Below are 18,378 nucleotides of genomic sequence, written 5' to 3'. Positions count from 1 at the left end.
TTCATGTGCATTTGCACCAGCCAGGCCTGGAAGGGTTTCCTCAAGCGCTTGGGCAAATTCCTCCACTTTTCTTTGATCGTGGGTTTTGCTGATGTCAATACGTGGTCTTCCTTCTTCATGTGATACAATCTCTTTGTTCGCAGTTTTACTCTACTACACACCAGGGAGTGATCAGTATCACAATTAGCACTCTGGTAACTGTGTGTGATCTTAATACTAGGAAGGCTAGAACGTCTAGTGTGGATCAAATCGAGCTGATGCCAATGCTTCGATCTTGGATGTCTCCAGGAAATTCTGTGTTGAAGCTTCGTATTAAAGAACATGTTGCTGACACAGACACCATAATAACAGCAAAACTCCAGCAAGCATTGGCCATTTTCGTTCATCTTCCAAATGCCAAAACGTCGTAGACAAGTGGGCCGAGAATTATGATCAGCACCAACTCTAGCGTTAAAGTCTCAGAGAATGAAAAGTGGCTCTCTCTCTGGGATTTTTTAAATAGCAACTGCCAGATCGTCATAGAATTTGTCTTTGACTTCTGTTGTGGATGACAGTGTTGGTGCATATGCACTAATGAGTGTGACCGCTGATGAGTGGAGCTGCAGAGACAGGGTTCTTTCACTCCCCACAGTAGGTGGAACAATGGATCTCAGCAGAGTATTTCTGACTGCAAAGCCAACAACACCATGTTCCCTGGTTTCATTCAATGGTTTTCCCAGCCAAAAGAATGAGAAGTTTTTTTTTCTTTGACGGGTCCCATGTCTGGCAATCTCATCTCTTGCAGGGCAACAATGTCCATCTGCAGTCTACTCAGTTTCATCTCAATGACAGCTGTCTTGTGCACATCGTCTATTTCCTGCTGGTCGTCAGAAAAGCCAGGGGTCATTGTCCAAATGTTCCAGGTGCTCAATTTTAGGGCAGAGGTTTTCTTATGATTGTTGCATGGTGCAGGGTTATCGATCTGCTTCTCGGCTTTCACCCTAAACACCACGCACCCTGTGAGGTTAAGAAACTGTGACGAGGTAGCACCTTACTGGCTGAGGACTGCCCAGCTTTAGGCGGGCGGTAGCTACCTAGTGAGGTGCAATGACCTCTTCCACCATCGGAAGTACAGTAGCCCCTGGCATAATGCTGTATGCCAATCGAGCAAATACTTATAACCGGTACCTGTTACTTCCCGTGTTGTTTCGATGCTGTATTCGAAGCTGGAGTGTCCTCTCCAGAGCACGAAGCCTGGGTAAAATAATATGAAGGATAGGCTGTCACCCAAGCAGCAAATTGCCCCTCTCCACGTCACTGAAATAGTCCAATGGAAAGGGAAAATCCAATATAACTGGTTCCAGTGACGTTGCAGGAGTTGCCAGAACGATACGAACTATATCTGGGACTCCGGGGCTCCGGATTTTGCCTTGAGGTTAACCCATGAAGCCTTTTCCATCAGTGGATATAGCCACAAGGCAGTGGAGGGTTGAAATCAGAATTTTCCTTCTCCTAGGTGGGCTGCTTTCCAAGGCTGACAAGCCCCACCCACTCGGCCTGTTTCTTGATAGTGCAGATATTAGAACATAGGCCTCCAGCTGCCAGACACTGTCTTCCAAGAGGACCACCAGCTGACACTTAGAGCATTTCTACCCAGGCACCTCATTGGCAAGAAAACAGACATGCCACCGGTGTTACAAATGCAACAGATCCTGCACTCTCCATCTTGACTGATTGGCCAGCGAATTAAAAAAGAGAGGAAGTCTGATCCTACCCCTAAAACTTTCCTGCACCCCAGGTATATGCAATGCTATTTGGCTTTCCTATTTACCAGATTAGAGTAAAAAATAGACTCAGAGGCGTGCTTCTGCTCACACGCATTTAAAGCCCAAACTCCGTCCCCTCTGACCATGTGGTCAGGGAGAACAAACGTCAGCCTCGTAGAAGAAAATACCTCACCAAATAAAATGTCCTCCCAAACACAGCTCACCTCCTGCCTCAGCTCCTCTTCAGAAAAAGGGCTTAGAGCTTCAAAAATAATACCACATTGGTATTATTTTCCAAATTGGAAAAAAAATGCCACATTGGTAGAAGCCCCAGGGGAGGCTTGCTTGCACTATGGAGCAGCTAGAAGTCAGAGACTTGAGAACCAGAGATGAACAAAGGTCTACTAAATTCAGAACGGGCCAGGGCTCACTTAGACTCTGTGTGCCAAAGGGTCCCCTGACCCACACTGCAACTCCAGTAACGTGCTGTGATTTTGTTAATAAGCAGTAACATGGTTTGGCTTATTACAGAATGCTTTGTTTTAGAACACCTTCTCTCTTCTTTGCTTCTTCTACTCCTTAAAACCATGTTACATTTTTTTCTAGCACTACTGCCATGATAGCTTTTCTTGCATTACACAAATTGATTTCAGATGAGGAATCAATCTGGAGAAAATTCAAACTAAGCAACAAGATAAATTCTGTCAATAGGAAACCTTTAGTGAAAATAATGGGACAAACAGATACATCCCTCCTAAGCGAGAGAACAGTATAAATAATATATTACTCCAATTCATGCCTAATTGGAATATTTATCAAAGTTTTCCTTGGAGGCATTAGCACTCCCCTTAACATAATGTTTGCTCTTCAGATTCAAAGGAATAAATCATGTCTGTTAAGAAACAGAAACTCTTTTTTTTGTAGGAGCAACAGACTATTGACTAATTGCTGTAATTTTAATAAGTACTAGTTAAAAACCAACTCAAGTGCTGAAATGAATTGGGCAGCCCTGCTCCATTTTATCCACATGTAAACTAAACACAGTCACCATTTACAAATGTGTATTTATTATTAGAGCCCAAATCGCTGTAACTTATCTCCATCATTTAAGGATTTCTCGGCAAAGACCCAAGGGAACCTGTTCCCATTAAAGAGTTTCCTCCATCTATCCTGCTAAGCCTCTGAACACCAAGGAAAGGCTGAGAAAATAAGGTTTGGCTGACATATAGGTGTGAAGCAACAGGAACACAACAAAGTGACTCACAGGAAATTTTTCCATTGGAATAGTCCTTCAATGTCAGACTGGGCAGAATTCTTGCTAAGAATACTGAAAGGTTTTGCTAACATCTATTTTTTTTCAGGGACAGATGTAACAGCAGTAATCTTTAAAGCCAAGGTTACAGAGACAGGGTTGCATATCTTTTAAGTCTACCCTTGTGGGTCAGCAAATGACAACTACAGCCTGCTGAACATTAGGGCCATTCGGGTCCCATTTATTTCATTTAGTTTTTCTGAATATTTAACCATAAGTCATATGTCAGTGCCCAATATCACGTAATTTCTTTAGAATGCATCCAAGTGTTCCACAATCCACACAGACAACAAAATACAAGAGGAAACGGGTTTGTACACACAAATCATTGCCAAGAGACTACTATGGAGGGAAGGTGTCTTCTGCATTCAGTGACCCCCAACTGCACTCACGGATTTGGTCTAAATTCAGAGAACCCCAAACCCAGAAAATAAGCTTTGTGCCTGACACCACATTTTCCAATTCCCCTTCTTTGCTTGAGACTGCAAGGAGGAGGGAGCTGTTCCATAAACTTCCCTCATAGGCTTCTTGCTACAAGCCTCCATATTCAGTTAATGTACTAGCATTTATTTCACAGAATCACAGACGTTAACAGGCTAAGAGACCTTAAATTCAACCCTCATCAGAGCAGAAAATCCAAACCAAAGCATCCCTGACAGCTGGCCATTTATCTTCTATTTAAAAACTTCCAATAAAGGAGAGTCCTCCATCCTCTGAGGCTATCCATTCCACTGTCGAACACCTCTTACTTCCTTTTATGAGCTTGCCCAGCTATAAAGACAACCAGGAGATGCCTTTCTCTCAGTCCCATCATCCTCACAGGAACACTTGGTGGGGACACAGGAGAGAGCCTTCTCTGTTGCTGCTCCCACACTATGGAAATTCTTCCTATAGGAGGCCAGGCTGGCCCCATCTTCACTGTCCTTCTGGAAGCAGGCAAAGACCATTCTCTTCAGGCAAGCTTTCCCTTAATGACTGGCTGGCTGCCTGAGTGTAGTTTTTAAATGGATGGCTGTGCCTTACTATTTGGATGCATTTTTGGTGTTGCCTTTGTTCACTGTCTTTTTGCATGGTATTTATTTGATTCTTTTTTAGTATTTTTTAACTTACTGTTTTTAGCTTTACATATTATCTTTTAATGATGGAAGCCACCTTGGGTCCTTCTTAAGGAGAAAGCAGGGTAAAAATACTTTACAGTAAATAGACAAATAGACATTCAGGTGAAAGCTTCCTCAAAATTTGTATCCATTTCTTGAGTTCCATTACTACTCTCTGGAGCTTCAGGAAAAAAGCTTGCTCCATCTCCCATCCAACAACTCTTCAAATATTTGAAGATCACTATCATACTCTCTTTCAGTCTTCTCCAAGAGAAGAGGTAAACATGCCCAGCTCCCTCAGCTATTACTCAGAAGCCTTGGTTTCCAGATATTTTATTATCCTGGTCACCTTCCTCTGGATACATTTTAGCTTGTCAAGAGCCTTTTAAAACCGTGGTACCCAGAACTTGTCACAACGTTCCAGATTTGGCCTGACAAAACCAGAATAGAATGGTACAGTGGTGCCCTGCTTGACGATTACCCCGTTAGATGTCAAAATTGCTTGATGATGAGTTTTTTGTGATTGCTATAGCGATCGCAAAACAATGATTCCAATGGTTTCTTTTTTGTTTTACGACAATCAGTTCCCTGCTTCGGGAACTTTTTTTTTTTTGCATCACAATGATTAAAAATAGCTGATCGTCGGATTTTCAAAATGGCTCCCTGCTGTTTTCCGGACCAATTTCCGGAAGACAGAGATGTAAAATGGCTTCCCCTACGGAGGATCTTCGCCGTATGAGCAGATATTTCCCCCATTGGAACACACTGACCAGTTTTCAATGAATTTCAACGGGGTTTTTATTTTCGCTTGATGACAATTTCGCTTAACAGCGATTTTAACAGAACACATTATCGTTGTCAAGTGGGGCACCACTGCATAGCCATCTACATAGTAGTCCCCTTTGTTTGTTTGTCTTTAATTTATTAAGATATGCACTAAGGGTGGCTAGACACTCTCCAGCCTTAGCTCTCACAGCAGCATATAGAATACATACAATTTTATAAAAAACACCAAATTGCATCAGATAGTAAAAGTCCAAAGCAAAACTAAACAAAGCTTCAATTTAAAATGTTTGGGCAAATCAAATAATTTTCACCAGACACCAAAAGGGAAATATAGACAGCAAGTATCTCTATTGGGTAGCAAAACCAATGACTATACAATAAACTAGCAATTAGTAAGAGGGCGTAAGGCAAATAGCATGTTTCCAAATTTGAACAGAATCATTTAGAAAAGCCAATAGTCTTTCATTATTGCAGTGACAATGATCAGATGTAAAGTGTGAAGCAATCGGTCAGTACTTGCAATTGCCACTTAACAGCAAAATCAAAATCAAAGCTCAGCAAGTTCTTGCTAATGAAGTCCTGCATCACTGCTAAGACAAATGGTATGCCTGCAGGCCCAACCTTGAAAGCGAGGATTAGTTACATTTTATAGGGCCAGAAGAGGCAATAGTGACCCTCCAGTTATTTTTGTCCCACAACCCCCACCTCCTCTTACAACAATAGCAACTACACTGGATCATGAGTGTAGCAATTAAAGAATGTCCTCTTATCATTTTCACATACAGAATCATCTTGAGTTGATTCAGTGGACTTCTTCTGCCATGCAGTTTTTGCAAAATCCACAGCTGCCAGCACTGGATGAAAAGTTCCAGTCCTTCCGTCCTTCCTATAAATGGATTCTAAACTGCTTGATTTCAAATGGCTTAGGATCCAATCATAATTTTGGAAAGGGTTCACTGGAACTTTTCATTCAGTGCTGGCAGCCATCGTTCACTAGGCCTTGAATGGTTGGAAGTCCAGGGCAGCTTTTACATCAGAAGTGGGCAACATGTGATTCCTGTGCCTTTGCATGTGTGAGTTTCCTGAGAAACCCTTGTCACGTATACCATTGAAATTGCAGTAGTTATGTCCCCTCTTTCTTAAAAGGAGAAAAGCTACCCTACCCTACTGTCCTTTAGGACTCTACATGCACAGAGGGCAGGGCTTGCTCTTACAAACTTCTGCATTATAGAGCTTTTCAGCTGCTGTTGCATTGGCAATTTTGGTGGCAGTATATCTCTTCTCTGGAAAAGATAATAAGTAATGCTGGGAAAAGTTGAAGTCAGCAGGAAAAGAGGAAGTCCAAATGAGAAATGGATTGACTCCCTAAAAGAATTTGGGGGGGGGGGGTTGAGTTTGCAAGAGGTGAGCAGGGCTGTTGAGAACAGGACATTTTGAAGATTGTTCATTTATAGTCCCCATACATTGAAGGAGAATTGACAGTATGTAACATGAAGATCTCCCCCCAATGTTTTTTTTTTTTTTTGGAGGGGACATTTGTTAAAATTTGGGCCACCCAAGATTAGGAAACTGCCCACTATCCAAAGAGATAAAGCAACAGATAATACCACCCCCGCCTAAAAACTAGCAAAATTGCCCAGCTTTCCTTGATTAAAGATCCATGAGTCCCTTCCTCACACCTAGTACCCTTGCTCTTCCATCCTTCTCATCCCAAATTCTTTGTCTCATACTGACCTCGTTCCAGCTCCATATACCACTATTTATTTAATTTGTAGCAGGGTTAGAAATTCACTAGCCCCACCATCCCATTCCAGTGCTCTCCTTCTCTCTTCTTGCCCTACCCCAATTTTTTTTAATGTTCATATTTTTCTCTCTCCCTCCGTGCCAGTACTAAGCCCAGTATTCACAGTGTGGAAATGCAATTTTTTGAGACTACAACTCCTAAAATTGCCTCCCAGAGGTCCTATAGAAATATAACATGTCTAGTTATTGGAGAAGGAGATCAGTACTCTTCGTACATAAGTCTCTTACCACTTTGGAGATCTCTTGAGGCAAAAGAACTATAGCTTCCATAATTCCCCAGCTAATATCTTTGGACTACAAGTGCTTTAATATCAAAAGGAGCATAGCTGTCAAAATGTAACTTACCCAGTTATTTACCTTGTGAATCAATACTGTGCATGTAGCATCTCATGTTTCTTGCCATGACCATTTTGTTTCGGAAGCAGAAATGCAACTTCCAAAACTATTCATACTAAATCAACAGTCCAGATATAATCTAAATATAGAAAATTTTCTGTTTCGGCTCTTCCCATAGTACACCTCTTGAAAGCTAAGTAAATGACAATTCCCAGAATCCCTGCAAGTAAATTGTTTGGACTACATTCCAAGAATCCCCACAGACAACATGGGCACTCAGTATGTCATTACTGTGAGGAGGAAACCAAAAAATATTTATAGGCAAAGTTTGTGTTTCCAGCTCTGGCCATTTTTGTTATAGGACTATAATGTCCAAAACACTCAGTCAAGACAGCCATCCACAATACAACTTGTTCCACTGTTTCAGTTGGAACATATTAATATCTATACTTTTCATGTTGGTAACTGACTGCTTGAGAGATCTGTTTCAGTTACAGAATTACAACTCCAATAATTCCTCAGCCAGTATGGCAAGTCAAGATGTAATCTATCTGATTATTTTTCATGTTTCTAGATTTTACCATTTCTCTTGGTACAAACACACACACAGGCTATATTTATCACTTGAGCAGGTGTTAACAGAGATAGACAAAAGAGGTGTAAAGAAACCTGCACTAACCCTATAGTGAAGATTGAATCCTGAAATTTAGCAGGCTACTAATTTTGTGGGCTACTAAAGTAGTATTATGAGCAGGCCAGTCTATAACTTTACAAAAAATATGTACAGAAAAATACGTTGCTGTTGCTAATATTAGAATAAAATTAATTGTGCCATCAATGACTGCTGCTGTCAATGACTATGACACCAGACTAAATCCAAAAGAGGTCTTCAATACATATAGTACTGTTGTGTAAGTAAATCTGGATTTAAGCTTGTTTCCTTATGACAGGGCCTGGGTGAAAGTGAATGACTAAATCAATTATTTCCTTTGCAAACTGTACATCCCAGTTAACTCTGAAAAGCACAACCATCTTCTATAAGATACTGTAGACATAGTGGCAGCTGCTTGCAGAATACAAAGGAAAGCAGGACTTCATCATGGGCACCATTATCCATCTCCTTACCTCAAAACAAGGAGAAGACAGAATCTCAAGCTTTCTCAAAGTTAAGGACTTTGCTGAATTTCAGGTGTGTTTGGCCTTGTTTAATGCCTCAGGTTTGCAGCACCTGTGATGTTTTTTAACTAGAACCCAACATTCACGCACCAAAGCCAGTAACAAAATTGTAATTTCAAAGTGGAGCCAATTACCTCCTACATGTCATTACCTCCTAGGAAAACCCTGCACATTTAAGTCCAAATCCACTTCTGAGTTATTACCGATCAAAGATACCAACACAAAGCTCTCAAACTGGCCAGCCACACTATAGAACAGTGGTCCCCAACCTTGGGCCTCCAGATGTTCTTGGACTTCAACTCCCAGAAATCCTGGCCAGCAGAGGTGGTGGTGAAGGCTTCTGGGAGTTGTAGTCCAAGAACACCTGGAGGCCCAAGGTTGGGGACCACTGCTATAGAAGATCTGATCAGAGGCAACCAATTAAGACTCCTGCTTTTGACATTGAGAACACTAGTGCCGGCAAAAGCAATCAGCACAAGGACAGCCATTTAAAAGAAACTGGATTTATTTCATTTTTAAGCAGCTATTTTCAATCTCCTGGAGTCCAGAATGGCACGACCGGACCATAAATGCACAAGCCATGTTAATGAAGCTCTGGGTCTGGTCAATGACTGGATGTAAAACTGTCTGGAAATCCTATTTATGCTGTTGATCAGAAAACATCTCCATCCATCTGTGCACAATCTGTGCACAAAATTAGACAAAAGATCTAATGGTTGTTGTGGGTTTTTCGGGCTCTTTGGCCGTGTTCTGAAGGTTGTTCTTCCTGACGTTTTGCCAGTCTCTGTGGCCAGCATCATCAGAGGAGTGGAGTAGAAACTCTGACCATGCTCAACATAATCACCCATCTCCTGAAAAAGACAAAAGCTGATCCCACTCCCAAACAAATTGCACCAGAGCACAGAGTGCTACTCCAGTCCTCTGAAGATGCCAGCCACAGAGACTGGTGAAACGTCAGGAAGAACAACCTTCAGAACACAGCCAAAGAGCCCGAAAAACCCACAACAACCATCAGATCGTGGCCGTGAAAGCCTTTGAGAATACTCAAAAGATCTACTTTCTATCTGCCTCTGATACAAGGACAAACTACTATGAAATGAAAAGTTTCCTGGGAACGTAATGACATATCACATTTCTGTCAGTTGCCTGCAAAATTAACTGTTCTGAGGAAGTGGCCTTATCCGCAAAAGCTCACATTAAAATATAGCAGTGAATCTTTAAGATGCCACATTTTTTTTATTTTAATTTTTGTTTTGCCTGTTATGTCCCTGTTATCACAAGATGGAAAATTACTTTTGGGGACTATTGCTCTCTGTGTTCCCGCTCAGCATGGTTGACCATGCCAGCTGGAATGTTCTGGGATCTGTTCTTCAAAAAAGTTACATTCGCTATGTAGAATGAAAAAAATCGTACCTGGACCAAAGTTACACCTGCCACATCTCGAAATCACTGCTTCAGTTAGACAAGCATCCTTTCAATCTTTCTAGGCATACACGGTGCCTTAATTTTAAAATAAAAAATAGGGTACAATGTCTTGCCAACAGACACCTGCGGTTATGATCTCCTGGGCTTTTAATTTTTTTAACAGCATCAGCCACTGTAGAAGGACTTGATGCCAGTAGCAGGGGAAGTGGGTTCATCCTTTTCCTATCACAATATCTTCCCCATATTAAATACCCTCTCTATCAAAATTCTTTGTCCCAAAAGAAAAAAATGTACAGGCATCATAGTTCCTCCCACCACCACCCCTTGCATCTGGAACATAATTAGCAGCTTCAGGAATCTGAATGTTTCAACTGGGAAGCAGCACACGACTTGCCTCTAAATCTACAGTTTAATTCTAATTAAAAAATTAAAGCTGCACATTCCACTGTCTGAGCCCAGATGCGCTATTCAAGAATAACTAAGAGCTAATTGGAGAAAGTTCTGGCACTGCCTCCCTGTTCTCCCCCTTTCCCTATGGAAGAAGTCCTTCTTCAGCAGCAAATGAACAAGCAATGCCTAAAACAGCTAATTCCTGGAAGTCAAAGGCTAAGCTGAAGCAATGTTGAACTAAAGCAGCACTCTTTGCATTAGAAGCTCCAACTATGTCAGAAATAGAGGGAGAAGATTTTGCTAAACCTTTAATCTATTATAAAGGGGCACTATAAGGAGCTAGTCAAGTATGCTTTCAGCATAGTAATTTAGCCTCAATCTCTGCAGCAATGAAAGCTCACTTCTATGGCAAAGTACATATAATGTATTTATCAATATTTTCTAATGTTGCTCAACAGTTCAGGTGAATGGCCCCACATTCATTTCAACAATTAACTGAACTGTGGATTTGTGCAGTGGAGCCAGGTTTAATAAGGATGAAAACTGTGGCAAGTTTTGATCAGGATGGATGATGACATCATCTGCCCAACTGCTTCCCAACTCCCTGTTCTCTCTGACTTCAGCTACAACCCTCACAGTAGTACAGGGAAAAGATTTTTCCCCAGCAAGAATATATTGTTCTGAGCTATTCTGCTTTAGACTACTTTGAAATGGCTTCATTATCAGTGGGCAATTAAAACACACTGGCCTTACAAAATCTCTGCTTTCCAACGGTTCAAGTATAAAAGTACAGTATTGACAATTTTGTAAGGGCACATAAATACCTTCCAATAGCCTAGCTTCTCAGACTCTACTGCAGCTCTGAATTGCTCCAGGGTATATGGGAGGTATGGAACTTTTAATAGAAAATTCGCTTTACTCAACTTTCCCAGTAACAATTCCTTCTGATCTAATTTTAGACGCTCAAGAAAAAAGAAACTGAATAAATGGGAAAAGCCAAAGCTTGGAAGTATCATCCCTGACACATCATAATGTCACTACTCCAATTACATTCGGAATTATCTGTAACTTTTTAAAAAACACATATAATTAGGAGACCATCCGTGTAACACTTTACATGCCACTATTATTTCTGTATGTATCCACTAGTTTGGCTGTAAACTCTGATCTACTTTCTTTTAAAGAAATCTTAATTTCAGTAATAATTTAGAGTCTACATAATAATTACCAGTGTTTTCCATACAGCCAGTTTCCTCCCCAAGTGAGCAAGCAGGCCCCCACTGTTGTCTTTTTCCAATGATTTCTGAGGGAGTGAAACAATTTCATCACCTTGGCCATTTCTTGTGTATTGTCCTGGGAAGAAAAGGAATACAAGAGCAGCTTGTGGTAATGTTAAAATTATTCATCTATAGCTCTTCTGTTAGTAAGCTGGTCAGAAATGACAAGTCACGGTAAGTGCCCCTTGTTTTCTTTCGTTAATCAACATTCTACATTAATATGGGAGAATACAATTTGATGTGCACATTCAGGGAGTATTTTTACATTTTTCAATTAAACAATAAGTCCACTTCACCCATTCCTTTTTGAGGGGGAGAAGATAACAAAAATATCTTCACTGCCCACATCTTCAGAAGCATTTTAGCTACAGAAAAAGACTAGAAGAAAGAGGTAAGAAGTGAGCCCAGGAAGAAAAGGCGGTTGAAGGGATGTAACTTTGAAATAAGGCCTCTAGAAATGTGACTTATGACTCAGACTAGCAAAATAGCTGATCCTGCCCAGGTTTTTTCGACAGGACCTAACTGCCCCACATATTCTGGAAGGAGGTTAAATGTGTGTATGATACTGCTAGGTATACCCAGCAGAATTATTGCAGCAGTCGCTGCATACACAACAGCATATGCTATTAAAGCATCTATGCCCTGGACTATTCTTTTCTTTCTCCTTCACAGATTGCTGCCTTGTCGTGGTGAAGGGGCTTGAGTAATTCAGAGAAGCTATGGGCTATGCCGTGCAGGGACACCCAAGATGGACAGGTCATTGTGGAGAGTTCTGACTAAACGCGATCCACCTGGAGCAGCAACTGGCAAGCCACTCCAGTATCTTTGCCAAGAAAATTCCATGGACAGAAACAAAAAGCTAAAAGATATGAGGCTGGAAAATGAGCCCCTCAGGTTAGAAGGCATCCAGCATGCTACTGAGGAAGACCAGAGGACAAGTACAAGTAGCTCCAGAGCTAATGAAGTGGAGCTAATGAAGCCAAAGCCGAAAGGACGCTCAGCTGCAGACGTGCCTGGAAGTGAAAGAAAAGTCCAATGCTGCAAAGAAAAATACTGCATAGGAACCTAGAATGTAAGATCTATGAACCTTGGTAAGCTGGATGTGGTCAAACGAGATAGTAAGAATCAACATTGACATCCTGGGCGTCAGTGAACTAAAATGGGTGGGAATGGGTGAATTCAATTCAGACAATTATCATAACTACTATTGTGGGCAAGAATCCTGTAGAAGAAATGGAGTAGCCCTCATAGTCAACAAAAGAGTGGGAAAAGCTCTATTGGGATATAATCTCAAAAACGATAGAATGATTTCAATACAAATCCAAGGCAGACCTTTCAACATCACAGTAATCCAAGTTTATGCACCAACCACCAATGCTGAAAAGGCTGAAATTGACTAATTCTATGAAGAACTACAACACCTTCTAGAACTAAAACCAAAGAAAGATGTTCTTCTCATTATAGGGGACTGGAATGCTAAAGTAGGAAGTCAAGAGATAGAAGGAACCACAGGTAAGTTTGGTCTTGGAGTTCAGAATGAAGCAGGGCAAAGGCTAATAGAGTTTTGTCAAGAGAACAAGCTGGTCATCATAAACACTCTTTTCCAATAATACAAGAGGCGACTCTACACATGGACATCACCAGATGGGCAATACTGAAATCAGATTGATTAAGTTCTCTGTAGCCAAAGATGGAGAAGTTCTGTACAGTTAGTGAAAACAAGACCTGGAGCTGATTGTGGCTCTGATCATCAGCTTCTTATAGCAAAGCTCAAGCAGAAACCGGAGAAAGTAGGAAAAGCCACTGGGCTACTCAGGTACAGGTACTCGGGAATATTTCATGCAAAGATAGACATGATAAAGGACAAAAATGGTAGGGACCTTACAGAAGCAGAAGACATCAAGAAGAGGTGGCAAGAATACACAGAAGAATAGTGGTGCCTTGCTAGACAGTTACCCCCCATGACAGTTTTTTCGCGAGACATTGACTTTTTACAATCGCTATAGTGATTCGTAAAACAGTGATTCCTATGTGGGAATTTCGCTGGACAATATTTGGTCCCTGCTTCGCAAACCCATTTTTGCTAGACGACGATTTTGACAGCTTCCTCCGCGCTCGCAAAACAGGTGTTTTCAGGACTTAAGCTTCGCAAGACAGCTATTTAAACAGCTGATTGGTGGTTTGCAAAGCGGCTTTCCTATGGCAGATCTTCGCTAGACAACAACGATTCTTCCCCATTGGAACAGGTTTCAATGCATTCCAATGGGGAAATGCTTTTCGCTAGACAACGATTTCGCTAAACAGAGATTTCAGTGGAATGGATTATCATTGTCTAGTGAGGCACCACTGTATACCAGAAAGATATGGATGTTCCAGACAACCCAGATAGTGTGGTTGCTGACCTTGAACCAGACATCCTGGAGAGTGAAGTCAAGTGGGCCTTAGAAAGCATGGCTAACAACGAGACCAGTGGAGGTGATGGCATTCCAATTGAACTATTTAAAATCTTAAAAGGTGAGGCTGTTAAGGTGCTACATTTAATATGCCAGCAAGTTTGGAAAACTCAACAGTGGCCAGAGGATTGGAAAAGATCAGTTTACATCCCAATCCCAAAGAAGGGCAGTGCCAAAGAATGCTCCAACTACCGTACAATTGCACTCATTTCATGCGCTAGCAAGGTTACGCTCAAAATCCTACAAGGTAGGCTTCAGCAGTATGTGGACTGAGAACATATTGCTGAAGCCTACCTTGGACCGTCGTGGTCTGACTCTTCGTGAACCATGGGATCATGAAGAGTTAGACACAACTTAAAGACTAAACAACAAATGTTCTTTGTTCTGTCACCTTCTGAACCCTCACTTTAAGGGTCTAACTAAATGAAATTTCATTCACACAAATAGGAATTGCATGAGTAACTTTTTTAAAAACAACAACATGCTATTAGGAGAGGATCCGATCTGCACAAGGGTGCTGATGAAATACAGGGCAGCTTTTCACTCTCAGCTCCTTATGGTGGTTGTAATCAAGGCCCCACACATGCTATTTCCATCACGGAATGGAGCTTTGGTTCACATGGAGAGAAGCTTTTCTTCCAATGAAAATTGTAGATATGCAATGAGAAAGAGGGGAGACCAGGGGGAAAGGTTTGGATTAGGCCCTTCTACTTCTTTTATTATTTAAAAAAAAATCCCGGTAATTCCTATTTGAATGAACTGCATACCATCCCTAATTTAATTCTCAACATTTACACATCCTTCCCCAATGTTAGCTTCCTCCTTTTGAACAACTTACAGCTCATTCTCATGCTTTCCACCTGCTTAAGCACCCGGTTGAAAAACAACAGAATGAAATTTTTCCTGCACCTGATGAAAAAAAAACCCAAAAGCAGTTACAAGACAGGGGATACCTGGGCTCAGCAATATGAAGAGCAAGAAGGATCTTGGAATTGTTGTAGATCACAAGCTGAATATGAGCCAACCATGTGATGTGGCTACAAAAAATAAAAAGGCAAATGCTATTTCAGGCTGCATTAACAGAATATATTCTCCAAATTCTTTTCTTTCTGAACACTGACTCTACAGTCCCTGAATACAGCCACGGGTCTATGCAAAGATTAGGGACTCTTGGAGCTTTTAAGACGTTTGGACACCCACTATCTCTTACCACCAGCCAGCCTGGCTTGGGCTCCTGAGGGCTGATGCCCCAAACACCTGGGGGAGCAAAGATTCCCCACCTGTAACGCCGAACCTCGCCTGGCCTACTTGGCAGGGTTGTTGTGGCCATCAAGCGAAGGGGCAGCCTGGGATGCGAAGCACGGGGGGGGGCGGCGGAAAGGAGTCAATGCACCCACCTCCTTCTCCTCACCTGGCACGTGGAGTCTCTAAGCTGCCCCTTTTCTCGGCTTCAGTCTCCACCGCCTTCCGCCACGGCAGCCGAGGCCCGTCCCGTCCTCCTCTCCACCTTCCTACAGCGCCAAGGCGACGGGCAGAGAAGCCAAAAGGTCTCGCTTTCCCCGTCCCGCAGCCTCTTTGACTTCCCGCCTCAGGCCGCTGGGCTCGCCTCCCCTTCCTCTTCGGAGAAGGCCGTCCCCAAACACCACTGGTCCGCCCGCTTCCTGGGCCCCCGCTGCTCTTCGTCCCCTTGGAAACAAAGGACCCGCTTCGACTTGGTTCCGCCCTCGAAGCGATGGCCGCCTCGGCAGAACCAATCCGAAAATACGAGCCGGCAAAAAACTTTATATAAATCGTGTGGGATGATAGTTGGTGCTCATAAAGCTGTGGCGGTTTTGGATTCGGTCAGGGAGAGGAAAGTATCAGAAGCCAAGGGGGATCTCGCCTGGCTGCGTTCTTAGTTCAGCGGCTGATTTATAAGCCAGAAGAAGAAATGGCCTCCAGATGTTCTTGGACTACAACTCCCAGAAGCCTTCACCACCACCACTGCTGGTCAGGATTTCTGGGAGCTGAAGTCCAAGAACATCTGGAGGCCCAAGGTTGGGGACCACTTGCTGTCCTTACTCTTTTATGTACTCTTTTCATTGTATTATAAATACTGTACATCGAAGTACACCTAAGTGGTCAAGCCAGCCAGAAGTATAGGTTAAATGATGAGCCGCCACAAAGTTCTCTGCTGACCCCACTACTCTTTAATATGTATACATCTGACTTAAGCGCTGCTGCAAAAAAGTTTACATTTGCTGACAACATCGCATTGATCAAACAATCTGAAGACTTCGACACCTCTGAAAAAGCCCTTGAAAATGATTTAAAGGAAATGGATAGTTTTTTTTGAAATTCGGAGCCTAAACCCCAACATCAACAAAAACGAGTTTTCTTGCTTTCACCTGAGCAACAGACAAGCCGACTATACACCGAAAGTGGAATTTAGGAATCAACTGCTAAAAGTCCAACTGCCACTCAAAGTCTTTAGGAGTGACCCTTGATCGGTCGGTCCTTAATTTATAGGGAACATTTAAGAAAGACCTTGGATAAAATGAAAAGCAGGAACAATATCCCACAAAAACTTTCTGGCACTTGCCGGGGAGCAAAAGGGACACAGTTCTTCTTGCCTGGGTCTGTTCGGTGGCTGAGTATTGCAGCCCCTGTACAATGACCTTATGGTTTTGTTGATCAACCAAGGAAAAAACTGGACAGCACTTAACCTGATCCAAACTAACCACAGCAGGTGCCAATATTGGAAACATAAATGGAGGCTGGCCGATAATCCTAATTGTAACGGTGGGTCACATTTGTAATAGATTGCCCCCTTAAATGTTCCCTGGGTCCCTGCAAGAACTGCATCATCTTGAGGGCACTGGTGCTCAAGGGTTAAATGATTTAGATACCCAGAAGTACTCTAGCAACTGCTCATACATAATTTATTTCACTAGTTATTCACTATTCATATTGCGTGTTTTTAAAATCTCATAGAATTTTTTCCTTTAGTGTTTTACATTGTCTTTGTGAAGTCATGCACCATAATGCTGTATTTTGCCATAAGCCATACAAAATACTGTAAATTAATACATTGTATTATAGCCAGCCTGCCAATTTAAACCCACACACAGAGCAACCACCAAGTACTACTGAAACATATTGTAATTTGCCAGGAGGTGATGGTACCAGTGGCCATGATCTTATTTTTTTTATGTTGAGCGTCAGATCATTTTTTGTGCTCTATTCTTTCACCCTCATTAATTCCCCCTCACTTTCTGCCATCAGAGTGGTATCATCTACATATCTGAGGTTGTTGATATTTATTCCAGCAATCTTAATTCTGGCCCGGGGTTCCTCCAGTCCAGCCTTCCGCATGATATATTCTGCATATAAGTTAAAAAAGCAGAGAGACAATATACAGCCTTGTCGTACTCCTTTCCCAATTTTGAACCAATCAGTTGTTCCATATTCAGTTCTAACTGTTGCTTCCTGTCCTGCATATAGATTTCTCAGGAGATAGATAAGGGGATCATAGTTTGCTGTGGTCCACACAGTCTTGCCATAGTTTGCTATGGTCCACACAATCAAAGGCTTTTGCGTAGTCAATGAAGCAGAAGTAGATGTTTTTCTGGAACTCTCTGGCTTTCTCCATAATCCAGTGCATGTTACCAATTTGGTCTCTAGTTTGTCTGCCCCTTCGAAATCCAGCTTGTACTTCTGGGAGTTCTCGGTCCACATACTGCTGAAGCCTGCCTTGTAGGATTTTGAGCATAACCTTGCTAGCATGTGAAATGAGTGCAATTGTATGGTAGTTGAAGTATTCTTTGGCACTGCCTTTCTTTGGGATTGGGATGTAGACTGATCTTTTCCAGTCCTCTGGCCACTGCTGAGTTTTCCAAACTTGCTGGCATATTGAGTGTAGCACCTTAACAGCACCTTAATAGTTCCATTGGAATGCCTTCACGTCCACTGCCCTTGTTGTTAGCCAACCTTTCTAAGGCTCCCTTGACTTTACTCTCCAGGATGTCTGGCTCAAGGTCAGCAACCACACTATCTGGGTTGTCCAGGACATCCAAATCTTTCTGGTATAATTCCTCTGTGTATTCTTGCCACCTCTTCTTTATGTCTTCTGCTTCTGTAAGGTCCCTACCATTTTTGTCTTTTATCATGTCCATCTTTGCACAAAATGTTCCTTTAACATCTCCAATTTTCTTGAACAGATCTCTGGTTTTTCCCTTTCTATTCTTTTCTTTATTCTTTGCACTGTTCATTTAAGAAGGCACTCTTGTCTCTCCTTGCTATTCTTTGGAAGTCTGCATTCAATTTTCTGTAACTTTCCCTATCTCCCTTGAATTTGGTTTCCCTTCTGTTCTCTGCTATTTGTAAGCCTTGTTGTACAACCACTTTGCTTTCTTTGATTTCCTTTTCTTTAGGATGGTTTTTGTTGCTGCCTCCTATACAATGTTATGAGCCTCCATCCATAATTCATCAGGTAATCTGTCCACCAAATCTAGTTCCTTATATCTGTTCTTCACTCCCACTTTTTATTCATAAGGGATTTGGGCTAGATTATACCTGACTAGCCCAGTGATTTTTCCT

General features: G+C 42.0%; 1 protein-coding gene across 4 annotated transcripts in view; it reads right to left on the bottom strand.

Annotated features, from left to right (window-relative positions):
- AGK (acylglycerol kinase) overlaps positions 1-15,385 on the bottom strand; it is a 64,297-nt gene extending 48,912 nt beyond the window's left edge. The window contains exons 1-3 of one of the 4 annotated variants that reach the window (XM_078376252.1): positions 15,198-15,354; positions 14,754-14,837; positions 11,299-11,423 (exon numbers count right to left, since the gene is read on the bottom strand). In XM_078376252.1, coding sequence (XP_078232378.1) covers positions 11,299-11,408 — 110 coding nt within the window. In that variant the 5' untranslated portion in view covers positions 11,409-11,423; positions 14,754-14,837; positions 15,198-15,354. Of the gene's footprint in view, positions 1-11,298; positions 11,424-14,753; positions 14,838-15,197 lie in introns of all 4 variants that reach the window. The other 3 variants (XM_078376253.1, XM_072999950.2, XM_072999952.2) reach the window with 3 other exon arrangements.
- Between the last annotated feature and the right edge of the window lie 2,993 nt (positions 15,386-18,378).

This window comes from Pogona vitticeps, chromosome 5 (assembly GCF_051106095.1).
Source record: "Pogona vitticeps strain Pit_001003342236 chromosome 5, PviZW2.1, whole genome shotgun sequence".
NCBI classification, from domain to species: domain Eukaryota; kingdom Metazoa; phylum Chordata; class Lepidosauria; order Squamata; family Agamidae; genus Pogona; species Pogona vitticeps.
Note: the sequence above shows the minus strand (reverse complement) of the source record. Positions and strands in the feature narration are given on the sequence as shown.